Source organism: Emydura macquarii, unplaced genomic scaffold (genome assembly GCF_026122565.2).
Source record: "Emydura macquarii macquarii isolate MOO-44397 ecotype Brisbane River unplaced genomic scaffold, CSIRO-AGI_Emac_v2 contig_2768, whole genome shotgun sequence".
Classification (NCBI taxonomy): domain Eukaryota; kingdom Metazoa; phylum Chordata; order Testudines; family Chelidae; genus Emydura; species Emydura macquarii.
The window spans coordinates 14,609,458-14,632,015 of NW_027132905.1; the positions used below are offsets into that span (position 1 = coordinate 14,609,458).

The 22,558-nt window shown below is 40.4% G+C and overlaps 1 protein-coding gene across 1 annotated transcript in view; it reads left to right on the top strand.

Moving 5' to 3' along the window:
• Nucleotides 1-575: 575 nt before the first annotated feature.
• STK32A (serine/threonine kinase 32A) overlaps nt 576-22,558 on the top strand; it is a 50,407-nt gene continuing 28,424 nt past the window's right edge. The window contains exons 1-3 of the mRNA XM_067566433.1: nt 576-694; nt 7,979-8,152; nt 19,968-20,005. Of these exons, the coding sequence (XP_067422534.1) occupies nt 576-694; nt 7,979-8,152; nt 19,968-20,005 (331 nt within the window). The remainder of the gene's footprint in view (nt 695-7,978; nt 8,153-19,967; nt 20,006-22,558) is intronic.

Genomic DNA, 22,558 nt, shown 5'->3' on the forward strand with positions numbered 1-22,558 from the left:
ATGGTGATTTTCTGTGGCAAAACCTATGTCTGGAAGATGCCAAAACCCCAGGGTTTTGATGGATCAGCTGTCCTACACTAGAAAGATTGTGTTGGTCCCTAGAGATAGGAGATGATGTCCCATTAGTACCTACAGGTCCCACTGCAAGGAGGGAGGATGTCTCAGTGAATGCCCTCAGTTCCTACCCTGCAGTCCTGCTTGGAGAAAGGGAGGCTCAGGAAGCAGCATGCAACACATGAACGATGGATAATTTGGGGAAAATATCAGAGATTAGTCAGTTACTTGATGAACTTGCGATATCCCAACTGTGCTGTGACAAACACTGCTCCCTATGATTTTTCTTAGCATGAATATTGAATGCAGCACTTATTGGTGATGTGCACGGTTAAATCGTAAGTGCATGGGGCTGTGACTTAGTGACATGAATCTCGCTGAAATTAACCGTAGGGTGTTCATAAGGGCACATTTCACCTGCACAAATTTGCTTTTGAGACATCTCCCAGCTATTCTACCCAATCTGACATCTTGGTTTGCTCACTTAGGTCTGCATTGTACAGAAGAATGACACCAAGAAGATGTACGCCATGAAATACATGAACAAACAGAAGTGTGTGGAACGTAATGAAGTGAGAAATGTATTCAAAGAGCTGCAGATTATGCAGGTCCTGGAACACCCCTTCCTAGTTAATTTGTGGTAAGTCATTACTGCTTTATTTATGCCTTTTCAACTAGGAACCTGCCTTTTATGGGGGCCGAGCTCTCGTCGACTCAGTGGGAGCTGGGGCTGCTCAGCAACTCTGAAAACCTAGGAGTCCCTGTTTATAAAAATGGGAATTTCTATTTTCTGCATTTTTGTTTCCCTTTTGGATATTTCCCAGGGTGTACCTCTTACTGCCCATAACCTGGTTTTATTTGACTCAGCTCCTTGATAAAAACCGCAGCTTCCGTTTCTAGCTGGAAATACAACTGGACTCAGATTCAAACGGTACTCTCATATTGGGCCCCCCTTCCAGCTCCTATTTAATTGAATGGATACCCCCTGGCCTTAGGCAGCAGGTCCCCACTCCTTCCAGGTTTATTCCTCTCACAGTGGAGGCTGCCATGTCTTGCCTGGCAAAAATACAAATGCAATAGATTTTGCCCTGGCCTCTTTTTGCTGTGAAACAGTAGTAACCTTTTGTGCCAAAGGGCCTTGGTGGACACCAGATAGGCTAGACAGTCATTGACCTTCCAGACATCCAAAAGCTGAATATAGTCTTTAGAAGATTGGCACAATACGTTTCCTCTTTGGCATTTATAATGCACCAGTTTACGATAAATTAAGCCTGATCCTGACAGGTGCAGAGCACCCATAACTCTCGTTGATTTCAATTCTGCAAGAATGGGCCTCTCAAGCTATTAAACAAGCACCAGCCCCAGGCTGGAATAAAGAAACATTGTTGTCTTTTAATGCAGTGTGGGTTAATTTCCTGTGCTAATGTGATTGATAACCTTGGTGAAAGGGCTGGATGTTATTCAAACTGGCTCTGTCCTGGCAGCAGATAACCAGACATCTAATATTAAAGAGTGGGGTGGAAGCATGCATCACCCCCTAAAGTACCTCAGAACATCAAACTTAATCTCAATCAATGTTGGTCTCTTTCTCTCCTGTCTCTCCCTTTGCTCCCCACTGCCTCTCGATTGCTATTTTGTGGTTTATGCTGTGCCATCAAAAGCCAGCCTTAAAACCTTATTGATATTTGCTGAACTAATGCTACTCAGCAAAGATAAAAGCCTTTATTCAGTAGATTTAGTGACATTAAAAAAACCTCCGCCACAATTCAGATTTTATTGCAGAAACCCAGATCTCTCTTTGGGAAATGTGTGCATAAAACAGTCTTTTCCCTTCAAATGCACCTGATCAATGGAGCCTACTTAGTCTGTTTTCAGAGGTTTGCCAGCCATCAGCACTGGGACTGATCAGCCCAATGATAAAAGACACGTTAATCCCTCCAGCTTCATTTGATTCAGCTTGTTTTCCTGGAGTGGCACAGTTGAATAAAGGTTTAAATAAGGCTGTGTTACTGTTAAAGCCAGACAATAATTTTATTAGGACATCAGTAACATTTCCAATTGTCAGGGGCTTAGGTATCATGTGACTTCTCTTTAATTACATAGCAGCTTAATAGAGTCCATTGGTAAATAACATATAACTACAAGGTCCCCGCAGGATACCGGGTAATTACACTTATTAGGTCTAAAGCTAATTTTCAAATGGGGTAAAAATTCAAAACAAAACCCAAACTGGAATCTTGCCTGATTACTTGGAGTTTTCAGTTAAAAACTCAAAGCCCACTGAGGATCACAGATCTTTGAAATGATTCTGAGTACATTTATGGTTTCTTATTCTTATTGAAAACCTCTGAGATCTATGTCATTTCAGTGCTAAAGCAGGTGAAATTAAATAATTTTGACAGAGGGGACACAAAGCAAAACTCAGCAGTGCAAACCTAAATGGCTCAAATCCAAAAGATGATGAGTGCATAGACCACTCTGAAGCAAAACCTCTGATTTTCCCATTTCTCTCTTAATTATAGTCACCTCCAGCTCCCATGTGGCCACATCCCCAAATGTGACAGCCAAGCTTTCCTTGTGACCCAGGGACCCCATTTTTCATTGGATTATTTTCGTTGGTTGGTTGTTTTTGGTGATGCTTGCTATTCTGTCAAATTGATGAGATGCCAGCATGAATAGCCAATAGAAGGATGTTGCCCACAGCTGATCAATAGAGTTGTCTTGTTTGGATACTTGGAATACATTACATGATAAATTAAGACATCCAATGGAGCTACTTAAACTGGAGCAGTAAATAACATCTGCAGCCCATAACTATCTGAGCAACTGCTACTGCACTCTTAACAAGCTCTTAGGACCAGTTTCAGAAAATGCATGTGAATTAGTTATTCCTATACAAACTCATACCCTATTTTTTGTGTTGTGATTCTGAGTGTAGCTGTGTACACCGCCTTCTGGCTTCAATCTGTGCCATCTTCCTGCTTTTGATAGGGTTCCTTGAGTCGACATAGGAGGAGACAGGGTAGCTCATCATGATCAGCAGACTGAATCAAGAGCAAGTGTACTGCCAGGTCAAAGCCCAGGGCCAGATTGCTAACACCATGCTGTAGACCAACCAGCTGGGGCTTGACACAGTTTTCTGCGGAAATGGCATCCCTTATCTCTCCTCACGCTGCCAAGTTATATGCATATTTGGGAGCCATGCAACCTGGCTTCTACTGCCACTCTTTACCTAGCACCAGCAAAGTGACTGCATTGGTGACTTATTACAGCTGCACCATGTATAGTGATTAGCGGTAGTCTGTTCACAGGTTTTTATATTATTCCCTGTGGCCAATGCCTCCTGAGCGTAGGTGCAGAATAATAACCATAAAGTTACCCAGAATGGATTTCATAAGTAGAAACATTTTATTAGTTGAAATAGATTCACTGGCATCAATTCCAGACTACTAGAAAGAGGGAGCAAATTCCTATTGTATCCTGCGTGGGTCTGTAGGAAAGGTTTGTAGGCCAAGTCTCCCAAAATAAGGGTGAGTTTAGGGTTCTACTCCGAACCTAAAGTAGCTGCAAAGGTCCACGAATATTCAGCTGATCTAGACTGTGCTATTCAGTCAGACCAGCCCCACTAGCCGTGCGATACACACCCCCTGAGCTGCCCTCTGCTAAATCAACTAGCTCCCTCTCCTCTTGACTATGTTGCTTTGTTGGGAAGGGAGGCCACTTCCTATGTCCTGGTGGTCCCCTCACTTGTCCTCAATGGGCACTGGGTGACCACTCCCTCTGCTACATGGTTCAACTCACCACCCCATCCCAAGGAAGTAGAAGCATTTGAAATGTTGCTATTCTCACTACTAGTGGCTGCTATGCTGAAACGGGGACATACGTAACCCATCCCACCTGGGCTGAAAACAGGGTTTGAACCCAGGAGCTATTAATCTAAAAGCATGAGCCGCTATCACATAATCTAAAGGATATATGTCCCATAGCTAGAAGCGGTAGCAGTGGCCCAGCCAGCAGAAAGGGACAAAGAAACACCCTTCCCTGATGAGAGAAACACAGATACTCTTAGTGGGATGGCTAGTGGTTCTGGGGCATCCCAACCCAGTTTCTAGGGAATACCCAGTCCTTCCCACATACAATAAAAATTATAATGGGTCAGTGTTTCATTACTCACTGTGTTGCAGCCCACATGACCCAAATTCTGCAGGAATTACCAACCTCAGATTATGTACTGAATAGCAAAAAGGAGATGCAGATAATGGCCGTGTTCTTTGAGCTAATGCTGTCAGAGAGGCAAGATATGAAGGGATTGATCCTACTTCATAGCACACTGAGGACTTTGTCAAGGATTTGGAGAGGGATTACCTAACGTAGACACACACAGGTGAAATATCTGACTTTCCAACGTAAATAAACTCACACTGAGAGTGCTGCCGCCTGAAGTACTTTCCATATTAGCGGGTGGGAAGATGACTTTGTAGCTGACGGGTTCTCCAGGAACCCTGGGTTCTCATTTTTAGCATAGACCCCCAAGTTGTCCTGTACCGTTGCACCGACTGACTTGCTCACTAGACTTCTCTCTGACCTCTTTCCCAGCAGAATGTTTTAGTCCTCCATAAAGCCAATCTGAGTCACGCTCCAGGCATGGTAATAATGCCATGTTCCCAGTGGACAAGTAGATAAACCACAGAACTTCCACTATGGAATCCTCATTGGCAGTCCCAGCCAGAGTCAAAGACAAGCCTCCTCTCCACACAGATAGTGCCATCAAAACAGCGTTCGGGCTGCCAGGGAGTGGTGGGGGCGGAGTTTGCACTGCTATTGACCAATCCGTACATGTTTTGTGGCCCAGCACAGGACTGCCTTGTCCAGCTGAAACTTCTTGCAAGCATTACATGCACTTAAAAACACCTTATTTTAAATGGGGGAAAAATGACATCATCAGCCACACTTCGATGCATACATGTGTCACGGAGCTTTTTGAGACCCACAGTTTTACAGTGATTTAAGCCTTCCAGTATGATAAAGGTTTACACAACTCTGCCCACTGGTTTGGTTGCTGAAATATGAGCAATCTGCTTTGCTTTTAAGCAAAGGCAGAATCTGATTTAGCATCCTATTTGCTTATGCTCTTTCCTGGGGGAATCTCTTGGCACAAAAGCAGGCATTTTTCATCTCTGTATTCAAGAGCCTGCTGTGAGCACTGATTGCTCATAGTCTGGAAAGTATTGATTGCTTGAGCCATCATTTTGACACACAGTATTGTAGGCAGAGCTGCTAACAATACCTATAGTTAAGATTGCCTGACATTTCTATTCTAAAACCCTGTTTTCCATTGCTTTTAACTTTGCTAAACTTTAACACTTTGGGTTGAAATTTCCCATGCTGAGGTGTCTGCCTCAGGCTGAATTTTTTAGGAAAACTTCAGGAAAAATGGTCCAGCCATTTCTCAGATTGACATTGCCGGACAAATATGTTATGTGCAGGTTAATTTTTTTAACTGCTTCATTGAGAAACACTAACACCTTCACGCTTTGGAGCAGGGACTTGACAATGTGGCCATTGTGTCAGTGATGTGCCTTTTGCCATCCCTGTGTCAGTTTGCCCAAGATCTAAGCCTTTGAAAAATCTCAGTACATGCATGCTTAGTCAAGACTTGCTAGAGTTTGTCAATGAAATTCTCCAAAGATTCTGTCTACACTGAGACTGTTTCAGCCTTGGAGGACGGTGACTGAGCAGGACTTTCTTTGCAATTGCTGTTCCTGGCTAATGTGAGCCACATTAGGAATTAAGAGGTTAAGATTTGCACCAAAAAAAAAAAGATTGATGTTGATGTTGGAGCTATATGAAGTCAAGGTGTTGTATATTTATACTCCTACAGTTATCTGGTCAGCAGCAGTTCATTAACAAATGCTGTATAGCCGTTCTGCTGACTTCAGCATTGATGCTCTTGCACCAACTAGAGAATACACAGATAAAGTCAAGCTGATGTCAAATCCTGTGGTTTGGAAACACAGCTTAGGCTGAGGTGGGGTTGAGGGCTTAGAGGAAAATGGGAAGGCACGTGGAAAAAACCAGGGAATCCGTGTTTGCTAAATGGAAAAGCCAAATTGTTAAGAAAATATGTTCATTTCTTGAGCCCCATAGGCACTACTGCAAACATTGGAGAAAATAACGGTGAAACTACCCAAAGCGTTTAACTATGTCCAGTCAAACATGCAGAATTCCTGCATTTGAGCTTTCTTTCCTGTTCATAAAGACCTGATCCTAAGTAGAACAATTATTGTTCATTCCTACTACTTTTAAAAAAGACAGAACTTTACTCAAATGAAATACCTTCTTTTTCATCTGTAAAAATGTATCCTTCTACCTAAATGTTTAAAACATCTTTTCATCTAGAAAAATGGTTTTTTAATACTTTTCATACACAACTTTACTCTGCACTTTGTAACTATTAACTGTCCTCACGACACCACAGTAGGTAGTCATTTAAAGGATTATTACCCTTGTTTTAGTCATGGGGAATCAGGAAGATAATTTAAGTGACTTGCTTCCTTCTACAGGGGAAGTCAGTATTAGAACAGGGGTGGCTTTCATTCTCAGGGTAGGACATCTCCTGTTAAAAATAGATGGCTACCTTTCTGTTTAAGAAAAAAAAAATTGCATGTTGTTGCCTTTGATAGCATCTGTAACAAGTAGCTAGTCTATGTTTTTTCCGGGACATACACAGCACAGCGATGTGGGACTCTGTATTCTTGTGCCAGTATTTACTCAAGGGCACTTGCACCTGCTGCAGTTTCTCTCTCACTGGGAGTAGTTAATTGGATAACCAAACAGATGTGCCCAGATCAATCCAGTCATGAAATTACCATGGAAATATAAATGGAAGTGTGTCTAATTCAGCCATAATTGCACATGCCGGTGTGCATTCTGCCTTATTGAAATTAAAGAACACATTTTGAAAAATAACAGTATTGCCATGGTCTCTTTTCAACTTGTACAAAATATTTTTTCCTTCTTCCTAAAATAACTCTTTGCAGACTTGAAACCAAAATCTGTTCCTTTGCTGATCTTCCCTCCCCTCCCACATTTGTGAATGTATCAGTGCTAGACTGGTTTGTTGTTTTGCGGTTGCTCATGAGCACTGGATTTTTGATCCTGAGTATTACTTTCTTATTTAGAAATAATAACAAGGGTGAATCGGTTGCGTTTTCAGAAATACGTATATAAAGATGTGTAAAGATATAGGGAGATATTTACATAGATAGATATAGAGAGACAAAGTCTTCATCAGTAATCAGCACATTTGTTCCAAATCTGATTAGTGTGAACATTATGAACTTACTCACAGTATCAAACACAGACACTGATCTAATTCTAAAAATTAGGGTCCCAGTCACATGTGATGATGAGCCAAGGGCATTCAGCAGGATTGCAGGAGGTGCTTGGCATCATTCCAGATTGGGCTCATAGAGTATGTCTACACTGCAATTAGACACGCACGGCTGGCCCATGCCAGCTGACTCAGGCTGAAGAGTCTCCTGCTGCGGGGCTGTTTCCTTGCAGTGTAGAACTCTGGGATCCTTCCACCTTGCAGGGTCCTAGCTCCTGGGCGCCAGCCTGAGCCTGCAAGTCTATACTGCAGTGAAAGAGCCCCGCAACTCAAGTCCTGCAAGCCCAAGACAGCTGGCACAGGCCAGCCGCTGGTGTCTAATTGCAGTGTAGACATACCGTATGTGTCTGTAAAACATAGCATAGTCCAAATATATGAGTGGGAGTGACAAAAACTCATATAAGGACATAGCACTATAATAATTTTGGTCATATGCAGCTGTTGAGGGCAGTGCTTTCAATCCCTTTTTCTTTGAACACTACCCCTTGTGTGCCAAGACTTGGCTATAGCGTGTCATTTCTGCTCTCTCAGGTACTCATTCCAAGATGAGGAGGACATGTTCATGGTGGTGGATCTACTTCTTGGAGGGGATCTGCGTTATCACCTACAGCAAAATGTCCGATTTCAAGAGGGCACCGTGAAACTCTTCATCTGTGAGCTGGCATTGGCGCTGGACTACCTCCAGAGGAGACACATCATCCACAGGTCAGTCATGGGCTTCAAAGGGGGGTTGACGTTGACAGTCTGTTGTTGTGTCTTGGTACGCATTACCTTATGGTTGAGGCAGAACCAATATAGGTCATTTGTTTTAAACTGTAGCTATGATAAAAAGAAGTCAGCTTGTTACTGAATATCTCTGAGATAGCTGCTAAGTTTACTTATTTTTTATGCCATTCGCTAAGTGGAGCAAGTTGCATTCCATTCTGCCTCATGCATCATTGCCACCAAGTGAGTCATTGCATTCCGATTCCTAAATCTTTATGGGTGATGATATACAAAGCAGAAAGAATACAGCTTGATTATCTGTTAGCAGGGGGAGCCTGCTCTGCTAGTTGTCAGAAAAACGTTGTTTTAATTTGTAAACTGAGGTAATTTGATAGAGAAATCATTGTTGGAAAGCAAATGTGGTAATGTTCAGAAAATAATAATACCAAGCACTTGTACGGTGCCTTTTAACTGAGAACCTCAGACTGCCTTACAAAAAGAAGTATTTTTATCTCTTTTTTACACAAAGGGAAATTGAAGCCTAGTGAGGTTAAGCAATTTGCCCTATATCCTACAGAAGTCAGTAGCAGAATCAGGACTCCTAACTACAGGTTTTGAGTTCTAAGCACTTGACCATGTCCGGGTCCGAAGTTGCATTTTTACAAAATAATTTTTTTACTGTACTTTTGCCAACTTTCCTTCAGGACTGGAAAGCACTTTGTAGCCAGTGCATATCTATAGAAATTGGAAGTGAAAAAGGCATGTTAAGTCATCTGCTTCATTTCTCCCAGGACAGTGTGGGATATGTAGCTCCTGGAACACCTCGCAGCCTTCCAACACTGAAACCTGTAGGATACTTGAGCAGCATTGACAGACAATTAAGGAAGTCTTTTCCAGACTTGCGTGGCTGGGAGGAGGGTGTCTATGATTTGGAGCATCAGGATGAGGTAGAGAGTCAAAGCTAGAGGAAATAATCTCTGTAAGCAATTGAAGATGGCTTCCCTTTCCTGACAAATGAGAGTGGGTATGATAACAGTACTGATCTGTCTGGTCTATCACTGATATGGAAGGAGAAGCAAAAGCTTAGGGATGGTGCAGAAAACTCACATTTGTGTCTTTCTGAAATCTTTTCTTAGAGAAGTTTAAGGTTATAAATATTTCTAAAGCAGAGAGCACGTTATTTCCCTCCCTTGGGCAGATACAATAGGATCCTGTGAGAAGATATAATGATTAGATTTAATTAGCTCCAGCTCCTCAGTGTCAGACCTATCCAATGAAGGAAGTGTAGTGGAGAGAAGGCATCTCTATTGGGAGTTCTGTTGTTGCATTTGAAGTTGTAGGCAGTAGGGCTAACTCTGTAACAAACAGAAGGAAGAGGAATGGAAATAGATGCTCCTTCTCCTAGATGTGGATTAAATGGGTCTCTCAATGTTGGGAATTTCTTACTGGAGTTTGTGCATGGCCAGTGAAGCACAATTTGAGTTCCTCCAACAAATGAAAGACCTGCTACTGTCTTATGTCTGTGTGGTACTTTCAGTGGCATGAATGGTAACTCTAGCTAGGATATGGGGGTACTAGTATATGGCAGAAGGTAACTGCTCCTGAAGTTCACAAGATAGCACCTACTCTGCAAGGTATTTATCACAAAGGGAAAAAAGAGAGCTTTGATAACAGATGATCTTGAATTTCCACATCTCCTGTTTTGGTTCCTTTCCTTTGCTTGCTTTATTCATCCATGTAGGATGACAGGGAATGTTCAAAATTTGGAGGAAGTGATTATTTGCTTTTAAAAATGCCCCTTAGAATAACAGAACTAATTACAATCAGCCCTCAGGGCCTATTCCTAATTGCAACCATTCCTCAGAAGAATAATTTCATGGAAGCTAATTATTATACCTGAACCCCCCAAAGAAGAATTTATATTTGTCTTTTAAAGTCTGATTTTTTAAAAAAAAATTATTCTGGACTGAATCACTAATATAAGATTAAAAGATAGTTTATGCAGTACAGAGAAGTGATAGATCACCTTCCGTCACCATCCCATTATGACTGATATTTGGTATGTCTTAGCTCAAAGGGGCAGTAATCTCAGGCTCCAAACGCAGACATTACTGGTGGGATTTTTTATTAATTTCTGGAACAATGATACAGTTTAATTAGACAATTAGTTATAAAAATACCATCAATGCAATGCCAGAGGGGGAATCTGATACCCTCCTTCTCTACGTAAAACTCACTGTTTCAATCAAAATAATAGGAATTGGCCAATATGCTGCCTTTGTACATCATGGCCGCGTTCCCTGCCGGTATAAATGGATGATACTCCATTTAAGTCAATGGAGCAATGGCCATTTACATCAGCAGAGGATTTTTCTCCATGTTTCTCTTTATAACAATATCATATTTCTATATTCCCTTTCATCCTGAATGATCACAAACATCTTTACAAACCTAAAAATCCGATGTACAAATGGTGCAACGGGTTCGAGTCACACTACATTGAAATGTAGCCACCACAGGAGAAGCACAACTATTGTTTGAGTTTCAGTGCACAGCAAATAACATGCAACAATTTAAATCAGGGAGTAAAGGATACACCATGTCCAATTATAATTGCTTTGGGAGCTTATATAGGTGACTGGATTCTACAGGATTGGTGGAGGGGGACGGCATAGAAGTACCTAGAAAGATAAGTGAAAATTACCTAAAATAAAATGTAGCTAGGATCTTGGTTAACACCCTCCTCTTGAGAACACTGCCATGGAATCTTTAATAGCTACAAGTGATTCAGACATCGTTTTTACAATTCATCTCAAAGATGCCATCTCCATAAACATACTGCTGCTTAATATCATGTTAGGACACTGGTTCAGTACTGACTGAGAGGAACAAGTGTCATCTGCTGAATCACTAATGCCAGCCTTGTGGTACTCTGGGTTTTCCTTGAAGTGCTTAATAATTTTAATACAGGATAGAATACCCTAGTGATATCTTACATAAGAATGGCCATACTGGATCAGACCAATGATCCATCTAGCCCAGTATCTTGTTTTTAGACAGTGGCTAATGCCAGGTGCTTCAGAGGGAATGAACAGAACAGGGCAATTATCGAGTGATCCATTCCCAGCCGTCCAGTCCCTGCTTCTGGTAGTCAGAGGTTAAGGACACCGAGAGTATGGGGTTGCATTCTTGACCACCTTGGCTAATTGCAATTGATGGACCTATCCTTCATGAATTTATCTAATTCTCTTTTGAACCAAATTATACTTTTGGCCTTCACAACATCCCCAGGCAACAAGTTTCACAGGTTGACTGTGTTTTGTGTTAATTACTTCCTTATGTTAGTTTTTACCCTGCTACCTATTAATTTCATTGGATGACCCCTGGATCTTGTGTTATGTGATAAGGTAAATAACATTTCCTTATTCACTTTCTCCACAACATACATGATTTTATAAACTTCTATCATATCCCCCCCCCTTAGTCATTTTTTTTCTAAATGAAACAATCTCAGTGCTTTTAATCTCTTCTCATATACAAGCTGTTCCGTACCCCTTATCATTTTTGTTGCCCTTTACAGTACCTTTTCCCATTCTAATATATCTTTTTTGAGATGGGGTGATCAGAACTGCATGCAGAATTCAAAGTATGGGCATTCCATGGATTTATGTAGTGACATTATGATATTTTTTGTTTTATTATCTATTCCTTTCCTGATAGTTCCTAACATTGTTAGCTTTTTTTGACCATTGCTGCACATTGAGCAGATGTTTTCAGAGAACTATCCCAAATGACTCCAAGATCTCGTTCTTGAATGGTAACAGCTAATTTAGGCCCCAGCATTTTGTATATATAGTTGGGATTATGTTTTCCAATATGCATTACTTTGCACTTATCAACACTGAATTTCATCTGCCATTTTTTGCACAGTCACCCAGTTTTATGAGATCCCTTTGTAATCTTTGCAGTCAGTTTTGGACTTAACTGTTTTGAGTAATTTTGTTTCATCTGCAAATTTTGCCACCTCACTGTTCACCCCCTTTTCCAGATAATTTATGAATATGTTCTTAATTTGCTTGACCATATAAATTAAATTTCTGTCTCTGAGCCATTTTGATGGCAAAGAATGTGAGGAGCTTTAAATCAGTTAGCCGTAAATGATCATTTAGAATAGCTAGTGGCATAGGTTCCTCTTATTCCTCCACATGATCCTCTGTTATGGCAAGATACCTGCAACACTGATGGTGTGTTCCATTCAGTGGAATCTCACTGTTTGCATATTGTTGTCAAATAACCATGAGATGCCTACTCATTCTTTTGATTGGCATTGGTAGCACATGGGTTTCATAGTGTGGTGTTATTCCAATGAAAGATTCGATAGAAATCCATTAAAGATTTGCAGTCTTTATTCAGGCAAAAAACAGTGAATCCAGTGGAATTTTGCCTGAGGAAAAACTATAGGATTTGGCTTTAAATGGATAATCTGGTTGCATCAAAATGTTGTTACTTCCTGCTTCTGCTACTTTATGCATTACAAACATAACACACAAGAGGCCTTTGGAGTGAATATTTGTTAATAGGTAACACAGGAATATAAAAAATGGAATGAATTAAAAATTTGCTACAATAAGATTTATTTAATAATAATTCTATAAAATCAATTCAGCAAGGAGCTCTGCGATGTGAAGCTGTAGAAACAAGGCACTGCCCAAAATTTAAAAATACAATATGATTAAGAACACAATAAACTAAAAAAACCAACCCCAATATATTAATGAAAGTTAAAATGAGTCAGCGTCATTAGAAAGGGAAGGTGCATCCTACACAGAGGCCGATGAAGCTTAAAATAACGTTGAGTCTGATGTTTGACAAATGTGACTTTCAGTATTCTCACAGGAATAATTCACCACTCAATTGAGAAGTATCCTAGCCCTGTTGAAAAGTTCAGCTCTTCTTGCAGCCTGTGATTGGCACTGGTATATTATAGCTCCTATTTTCTCAGCAGTTTTATTTTTTCTTTCTTTTGTTTTAACACATGCCTGGATTTCTGCTTTGTGATACATCGATACACAGCCTGGCAAAGTTCAGCTGCCCCTTTCAAACTCACTTAACCACAGACACTACCTTACTCTGGGAAACAAAACCGTAGAGTGGTAATGAGGGTATTGGGTTAGCGTCTCTGCCCTGCATCTGCTCACCAGCCACCGAATAATGGATGAGTATGAATTACGCATTGTGAAGTAGGGGATAAGGTTTCTTTGGTGCGGACACAGTGGCGAAATGAGGACAGACACATGGATGGATTTGAGTGGCAGCCCGCAACTTTTATTAAACTTTAATACCAGGGAGGTGCACTGCTTGCCCATCACCCATAGAGCCAAAAGAGGCTCCACATTAGGTTAAATGATAGAGCTGAGGAATGCTGGCCAATCGGCGCTCCTCCCCCCAGTATCTCACTCCCTTGTTGCTGGGACTATCCCCTTTCACCTCTGGCCCCATCAAGTTCCCCTACCCATTGAGGCAGGTAGATGGCATTTGTACTAGGTGTTAAGAGCCAAATTCTCAGACCAGTGCTTGGCTTGAATAGCTGGGCATGTGCCTAAGAGAGCAATGGAGCAAAATCCTAACTCTCAGGTTGAAGTTGTGGCTTTTATTATTATTGGTGTTTATTACTTTATTTCTTATGGTAGTTCCTAGAGGGCCCAGTCAAGTGCTAGGCACTGTACACGAGTTATACCAAGGTGCTGGTCCTGTCCCAAAGAGTTTACAGTATAAAACAAAAGGCGACAGTTTGATTCAATGAACACACAGGAGGGAGCACCAGAAAACAGAGAGACAGCTCACGACTTGTGTGATAAGCAGCAGTCACAGCAGCCCATTGACTTAACCACTGTTGAGTGTTGTGCATCCAGGCCTGGGGGTTTTAAGGAGAGATTTAGAGGAGGACAATGTAGTGGCCTTGTGGATTTTTTCAGAGAGCTCCTCCCATACACAAGTGGTAGCATGGGAGAAAGCAAGAGCTGACAAAGTTGGGCTGTGCTCCTCATGAGAGGTTCGCATCACCCTGTGTGCTGCTCTGCACAAAAGAACCACACCAGTCCAACTTTCATGGGACCCTCAAAGGCCATTTCTTGTGTGGTTAGCCTATATCAACAGGTGCTATCAGAATCAACCTGCCTTCTAATGTCGACAGAAGAAAACCACTAAACCAGTCTGGGTTTGTTTTATCGTTCTAGCTCTATGAAAATCCACAGTTCATCGGAAGATGGCTAAACACTGCACGCAGACATGCACTAACTAGGAGTTTTTTGCCTATGATGAGTCATTTGCTTACTACCCTTCATCAGACCTTTAGCAGAAAGAGTATACTCTGGGACAAAAAACATATGAAGCAAAACTGTATCTCTCTCCATCCACACATGTTTTTCCCAATAGACTGCAGAGTGCAATATGTCATCCTGTCTTTCCAATACACACCATTTAGGAATATACAGATCTAAAATGTGCATGATAAAAGGAAGAAACCTCCAGACAACACAGGCCTTAATCTAATTTAATTGTAACTTGCCAAGACTAAAGTCCCACAGGTATTTGTTTGATTTATTTGCTTAGGTTTTTCCCCTATAAATTGCAGTGATGTGCTTGCAAGGGACCTTGGCTTACACTGGGTCAAGAATTAGCCTGCAGTCACTTGCAGGAAATACCATCTGAGATTCCATATTTATTCTCTCCAAGTGTCTTCAGAGCAAATGGGCACCATTTACAGATCAAAGATTATATTTCATAGTCAGCCATCTTGGGGCGTGGTCAGCATGCCAGCATATGTGTTTTAGAACTTCCTGCTACCCATAGGCACTCTCTGCCTCTTTAAAGATGTGCATCCAGCCCAGGTTTCCCCACCTGGGCCAGCATAGGATGACTTATCAAATATATACAAGGCTGTGAACAAATACGTGTCCTGTGTAGCTCCCAAGATTTAGGGCAAGATGTGGCTCTGAATTAGAAGAAAACTCCCATTCGTCTTCCTTTACTGTCCACCTTTTGCACTCACAACTGGAAGTTATATTACAGTCAGAATTCCACTGGCATGACCACACCATCTCCGGTTAAGAGGACTGGGAATGGCCATCCTACCGAGCAATAGTTCAGCTGAGCTAGGGCTCCTTAATGCCTTAGAACAAATGCATTAAGTCTTGGAAAAAAACAGCCTCTCTGTCCCAGAAACATTCACAAGAAGCAGAAGCCAGTCTTAAGAAGTGTGACATGCAATATGAGCGGCCCCTGGGCCAATTCAAGGAACATGTAATACAATGAAACATCCTTGGCCAATTGCAAGATTTTGCAGCTTGTATAATTATCACTGTACCCAAGGGGACACCATTAAATTGATAGAGTGACTGAGCTGAGAAGTACCACATCTGTAATTGGGAACCTCAGGAGACATGCAGATAATTGTTTATTTTGTATGAACAAAGCTGTGCAGAGGCAGCAAAAACAAAGACTGATGGCTTGAAGTATTGGTGCACGTATTTTTAAGGAAAGTAGAAAATATGAATTAATGTGTGGACATTAGGGACTGATTCTTATCTCACTGATGCTGGTGGGACTCCGCAGAATGCATATCAGAGCGAGTGAGATCGGAACTGGACCCAGTAGTAATAAATTATGTTTAACCCTAAATAATTAGTAAAGCTGGTCAAAAAAAGAAAAACTAATTTTGAATTAAATATTTCAAAATTTTGAAAGCATTTTCATTTCAAAGGGTTAGAAAAAGAGCCCAGTTTTTCTCTTTTTGTGATTTTTTTTAAATAAAAAATCAAATTGTATTATAAAAACAATATTGAAAACATTATAGAAATGGTCATTAAATTGTTTCATTTACCAAGAATCTACACTTTTGACAACCTGCTATATACTGTGTTGTAGTATCACTGGGTGCTGTTGCACTGTTTAAAAAAAAAAAAAACAAAAACACCTGCTGCATTTAACCCCGGAAATGTCATTTTAGTGGTTGGTGAAGTGGTCTTTATACATCTTACCCATCCCAAAGGGGGGGTGTCAAAACTGAATCAACTGGTGTTTGTCAATCATTGTGAGATGCTCTGATGAAAGATGCTTTGTAAGTGCAAATGATTAATATTATGATTATACACCTGTTCTTTTTGCCAGACACAGATGATTCTGGGAACCTATTTTTGTTTTAATAGATTACATTTTTAAAAGACTAAAGCCTAAGACTTTATCTCATTCTTATTGAAACCATGGGCCTGATTGAAAGTACTTGGCAGTTAAAGGGTTAGTTTCATTGTGACTGCATGGTGTTCTACACAATTTCCGTATGCTGTATTAAATTTCAAGGTGCATGGCTTAGTCCCACAGCAAGTGAGGGGAAGTGGTGTAATTAGCCAATTAAAACCAGGTAATGTCTTGTAAAGTCAATCAACTGCATACAGCAGGAATATCAGTTGTGAGTTTCCTCTTGCAGTAAGGAGTATTCCCTTTCTTCAGTGATTATGGAAATAGCTTTTCCTATTGAAAAACAAAAAACGATTGTATGGAATGCATTTTTTTTTCTTAACAAGGATGTTAAATAAACTGGAGGAGATAAAAAAAATCACACTACAGAAGTGTTTTGATTCATTTTGAATGGAAGCAAATAAAGAAAATCCACATAGTACAGCAGCCTGTGTATTTTTCATTGGCAAATGAAGCTTTACTAAGGACCCTATATTTGCTCAGACTACACAGTATTGACCTCTCAAATGTTTTGTTTTCCTCCTGAAATTCTGTCTTCCAACAGATATTTTCTACTCAGATTCTTCTGTAATTTAACTTTACACTGAGTTTTGTGCATCTTCTTTTCTTCCCTCTTGGCATTTCTCTTGTTATCAGCTTCACTAGATCTCAGATTTTGTGTGATTTCCCCAAGTGAGATGCATTCACTAATATGGCCAAGATTAGTAACTGACATGAACTTTAATTTACCATGGTGTGTGTGTGTAAGAAACATACAATAAAAACGGGATGAAAAACATGGGAGATAGCCCCCACATAAGCAGTCTATACTATTTCTCCTCTTCCAGAGAAGGTTGATTAATGAAACCCCAATCAGAGAAAACAAAGTATGTAAATTATAACTTGCGCTCTGAACATCAATTAAAAACTGAAAATACAGATGGTAAAGTACTTAAATGATAAAAGTGCAATGCATTTTTCTTCCTAAAATACATAACTCTATCTTAAAATTAAATGAATATTCTACTTAAGCAGGCAAAAAGTAGGCAATACAGCTCAGCCCAGATCAGTAGGAAATAAACATTGATCATATGGGTGTTTAGTGAAATGTCTTGAAAGGACAAGTTTTCACATCACAAAAACCACCACCACAGTTGGCACCATTTTCTTTTTCTCCCCATTTTTTGACCACAGGGAGTGAGCTTCCATCTCACCCCAATAGTCAGTCTCTGAAGGACCAGAGTAAGGCACTTTGGCAGGAAGCCAGGGGTCAAACTTGCATCACCTCTGTGATCAGCCTGCCTTTTGATTGAAGTTCTCTGGTTGTCCATAAACCAGAGGGCTTCCCCCAAGATCTTTCCAAGATTTAGGGAGCATTTACTCCAGTGTCCTGGCTCAAACTTAAGTAATTGCCTTCTGCCATCTTAAGTTCCCTCTACAGTTTTAGATGGATATTATATTCTTCATTTCCTGTGCTGCAGTGTGGCTGAGAATTTTTAAACAATTCCTCTTGCAGATAGATAGCTGCATTTCATTGGTGGATAAAGCGATTCTTGTCTATTGTTTGCATATAAATTTGTTATTTTGCAAAAGTGCTTTGGGACAAAAGGCACATTATCAGTGTCTATTCAAGTTATTTTGTTGTTATTTTACCCAATTGTGTTGGTTTCATAAAATTAAAAGCAATGAAATAAAATCACCACTTGAAATTTACATTGATCTCCAAAAGCCATAAAGTATGTCATGAAGTCTATTTACATCCTTTTGCGTGGGTGAAAATCATTGGCCCCAGCCATTTTTTTGCATTGCAATCTTCATAGACACCGTAGTACAGAATACCACATGGTTACCAGCAAATATTTCTCTGTTTCTGGGAAACTCTTATGCCATCTGGCTGGGAATTCCCTTTTGGACATTCTTTTTGATAAACATATTTATGAAGAGTAAACGTCCTGGGCAATTGAAAAAGCCGTGAAACAGCTGGAAAATTCAGGCTTTGAAACAATTACAAAAACTCTTATGATTAAAGAGGTAATTAACCCAGTTTCATGAGAATAAACACAGCCCATCTTGAAACTTTGTAAACTGCATGGACCACTGTGTTGCCTTCTTAGCCTTCCCTTGATATCAGGTGCTGCTTCTGTTCTCCTTGCTTTCCTCTCTGAAAGTATAGCCTCTGATGATTTTATTCACTGGGTAGTGTTAAGTCTCAATAATATTCCAGGCTTAGTGATCAGCTGTATTCTGCCTTTTATGGGATGAAATTCACTTCTGTGCAAAGGACCAGCATAAATCCCACATCCCATTAAAAGACTTGTTGGGGGGATTTAATGAAATTTAAGTGGTGCATAGGCCCTGTTCTGGGCCTCTAAATGGATGATTTTTACCCATGAAGTGGGATGGAGCATGGAACTAATTTTAGGTGATACATTTCTTTCTCTTGCTATCTGTCCTTTTGTTAGATATAAGCCTAGAGCACTGAGTTCAGATTCAACTCAACTGAAAGTTTGAACTGTTGTGATTCAGGATTTTGGTTTGGGCCATTTTTTTCACCCACAATAAAACCTTTATTACAAAAATTAATTACTTGTAAGGTATATATGCCTTTTGGTTGAAATATAATTCATATTAAACCAAAATGGACTTCTAAAATGTAATGGATGAAAGCGGAATCTATTCCAGTGCATTTTCTAACCAGTTTCCCTTTCTCCCCAACGCATCTCAGTTTTTAAAATGTCTGGCAATGTGTGATATTGCATGTTTTAAAATGTTTCATATTTTTCATTTCATCATTTGAAAACTTTGAACAAATTTATGTCTATCTGAATAACTATACTGCCTGTGTTCCTGGCTTCACTGCCGCACTGTCCCTGAAGGGTGAAACTAGGAAATCCAGAGTTTCCACAGGTGGTGGACTCTGTGGTAAACATGTTGAAACAAGTAAGAGGCTCTGGAGGGCTGAGGCAGTGGTTCCAGGGTCTAGATGGCTGGACTGTAAGGTCCCACTGTCCAAGAATGTTTCAGACCTGGTGTCTGCATCTGGAGAGTGCACCTGAGAGACCCAGAGCTAGGAGTAGTGGCTAGTCACCACCCAGACCCAGGAAGCTTAGCAGCATGTGAGGTTCAGCGGTTGGATCCTGTCACAACAGCCTGGTGTCCATTCTGAGAGTAGGACTGGACTAGGTTCTAACAAATGCTAATTCCCATCAAAACAAAGCTAATAATAAAAAGAACCCTTAACATCTAGCTGGACTATTGAACCCACCGATACAAACCAAAGCAGCCACAATCATATCCTAGGAACTCTAGTCCTCTCTTCCCTTGTTTGTATTCATCTAATTATGTTTAAATTAAGGGTCACAGCCTCACAGAGGAAGAAGTGCAGGATAATCCTACCTCAGAAGATCTCTAGTACCCAAGGCCTCTTGGGGCTCCTGTATGTAAAATGCCAGCGTTCCTGAGTGCTGTATAAATTATAATAATATATATCTCACACCAGCCTTTCACTAAGCTTCTACAGTCACATTATGTGTCACCATTCTCTGCTGACATCCCTTTTTCCCTTCTCTGTCACTTCTAGGGACATAAAACCTGACAACATCTTACTGGATGAGCATGGTAAGTGCCATTTGTTTTGCAGTAACTGGAATATATGCATTCACAGAGCTGCACAGTGCGGTGACGGAAATGGGCACCTTCCAGCCTGGATTTGGAGCTTTGTATTATGCAATGTGTTGTGTTGTCTGTGTTATTGTAAGCAGTTTGGGATAGGAACTGTCTTTTGTATTTTGTTTGTCTTCCCCTGCTTTCTGTAAAGCACCATCATGTAAGTTTATGGTGTTATACATCCAATGTTATTGAACTTCTATACGGCTCTCTTCTACATTAATGTCCTATAGTTTACTTAGTCCATTCGTAAATACTTCCAGTTACTGTAATTCAGTGACATTTCTAGAAGTCATTATTATAGGTGACTCCATTAGCAGTGAGTGTCCGACATTTCTCCATATAAGAGTCTGTTTTCAGCTGCTTATAAATTTGTCAAACTTCAACCATTTGGACTGAAATTTTCTATGCAAGATCATCTAATAGACTGTGTCATAATGCAGACACACAGGGGATGAGGGATTGTACAAGCAACCTTAATTTTGGCATTTCCTAGCTTTTGAGTCCTTGACTTTGCAACCTTCACGTTCTTTTAATGTAATTTTTGTTCGTTATATAGATATAGATTTTAATCCTGGAATCTTTACTTAATCCTTTCTCAGGCACAACTCCAGCTGAACTCCTGCATTACTGTCTCAACTTTTTTTTTTTACTCTGACAAAAGTCCTACTGAAAATTTGTCTGATAATCATCTGCTTTTAAATATCAGCGTATTTTTATATTAATCTGCTGAAAAGCCATGTAACTGGCTCATTTGTGAGAAAACTTTATTAGCACTTGCAGTAAGCTACCTGTATAGTAAAAAGCTGTTGCAGAGAGCATGGAATATATGAAAATCATTATCACTTTAGAGGTTTGATGGGTTTTAGTGCAGATGTTGAAACTCCTGAGAACTGCTGTTGTTTTTGCTTGTAACTAGCTTTGCCTGGCACCACCATCTGTGCCCAGACTATACTTATTTTGCATATGACCTCTAATTTCGAAGTGCTGGGTAATTATTTATTTAAGAACTGTCAGGAAAGCTTTTCCTGCCTTCCTTTACAAATGCCTCTCTCTCCCTGTGTCACTCAGGGATTTCCTTCTGCCTCCTCAGACACAGGTGTAAACAAATGAATGGGACAGATTCTCTCTCTCTGCCCCCATCCTAATCCAGCCCCTTTGCATTGCTCAGATGGCACAAGTAGTCATCTATTGGCAATATCTAAGAATGTGTCTGGTGGTGGGGAGCTGCCAGCTAGCATTGAAGCTGGCTCCTGCATCACTCTCTTCTTCTTGTCCTGGAGAGGGAAGGCCAGGCCCAGAAGGGGCAATATTGAAGGTGGGACGGCAAGCTGATAGAGCACTGCTCTATTCTGGCAATTCATATCTAGTTGTCTGTCCTTTGGTGACTCATGCCAATGGTCCAAGGTACTACACTGGCCTATTTGGGACCATGGCTTGAGCTGTGAAGGGCAGATAATCTGGCTTCATAATGGTTTGCCACCCTCTACTACATCTTGGTCCAGGAAAGTGCCTGGCTCAGTAGAAACGCTCCCACACATGTTTACTCTCATACTTATAAGGTAGATTCAAGTGCAGGATATTCCAGATGACATGGTTACTGACCTTCAGTCACATTGCAAGACATCTTTTTGGTCCAGTGATTGTTTGACTGGATCGTCACTGGGAAGATTGGCTCAGCATAGTGAGAAAATTGATTGTGCTGCTTGATGTGTGTAGTTTTATTTAATTCTTGTGGCACATCAAATTAGAACTGGTCGGGAAATGTCTTTTTTCTTCCCTTGAAGAATTTCAAATTCTGTTGAAATTTGTCAAATGTTCATGTTTTCCTCAAAAAACCAAAATCCTCCCCAGAAATTTGGTCAAAATTGAACATTGCCTAGGGAAATTGTTGCTTTGACAAAAAAAGCCATTTTTCACTGAAAAAATGTTTCAAATGACACATTTCAATCAACTCTGCATAAAATATCATTGAAATTAATTAATGGATACCTGCACAGAAATCTGATTCAATAGGTTTGTGTACTAAAGGGTTCTTTCATCTAGATGATGAAGGCATAACAAGAAGTAATGTCTGGAAGTTAAAACCAGACAAACTCAGATTAGAAAAATTTGTGCCTTCTTTAACAGTGAGAGTGATTAACCATTGCAGCAGACTAGCAAGGGAAGTGGTGGATTCTTCATCTCATGATGTCTTCAAATCAAGACATGGATGCCTTTCTGGAAGACATGATTTAGTTCAATACAAGGATAACTGGGTGAAGTTCTAAGGCCTGTGTTATACAGTAGGTCAGATTAGATGACGTAATGGTTCTTTCTGGTCTTAAAATATATGAACAATCAACATATTATCTTTGTTTTTGGGGCTGCTGAGGGACAACTTGTGGGGATATTTGATCAGTTTCCTTTAGTCTTCACTTTCAGGCCACTAGAACACCTGTTTCTGTTCATTTTCTTGTATGATCATAGGTAGGGGGTGAAGTTCACTCCTGAAAAGCTGATGCC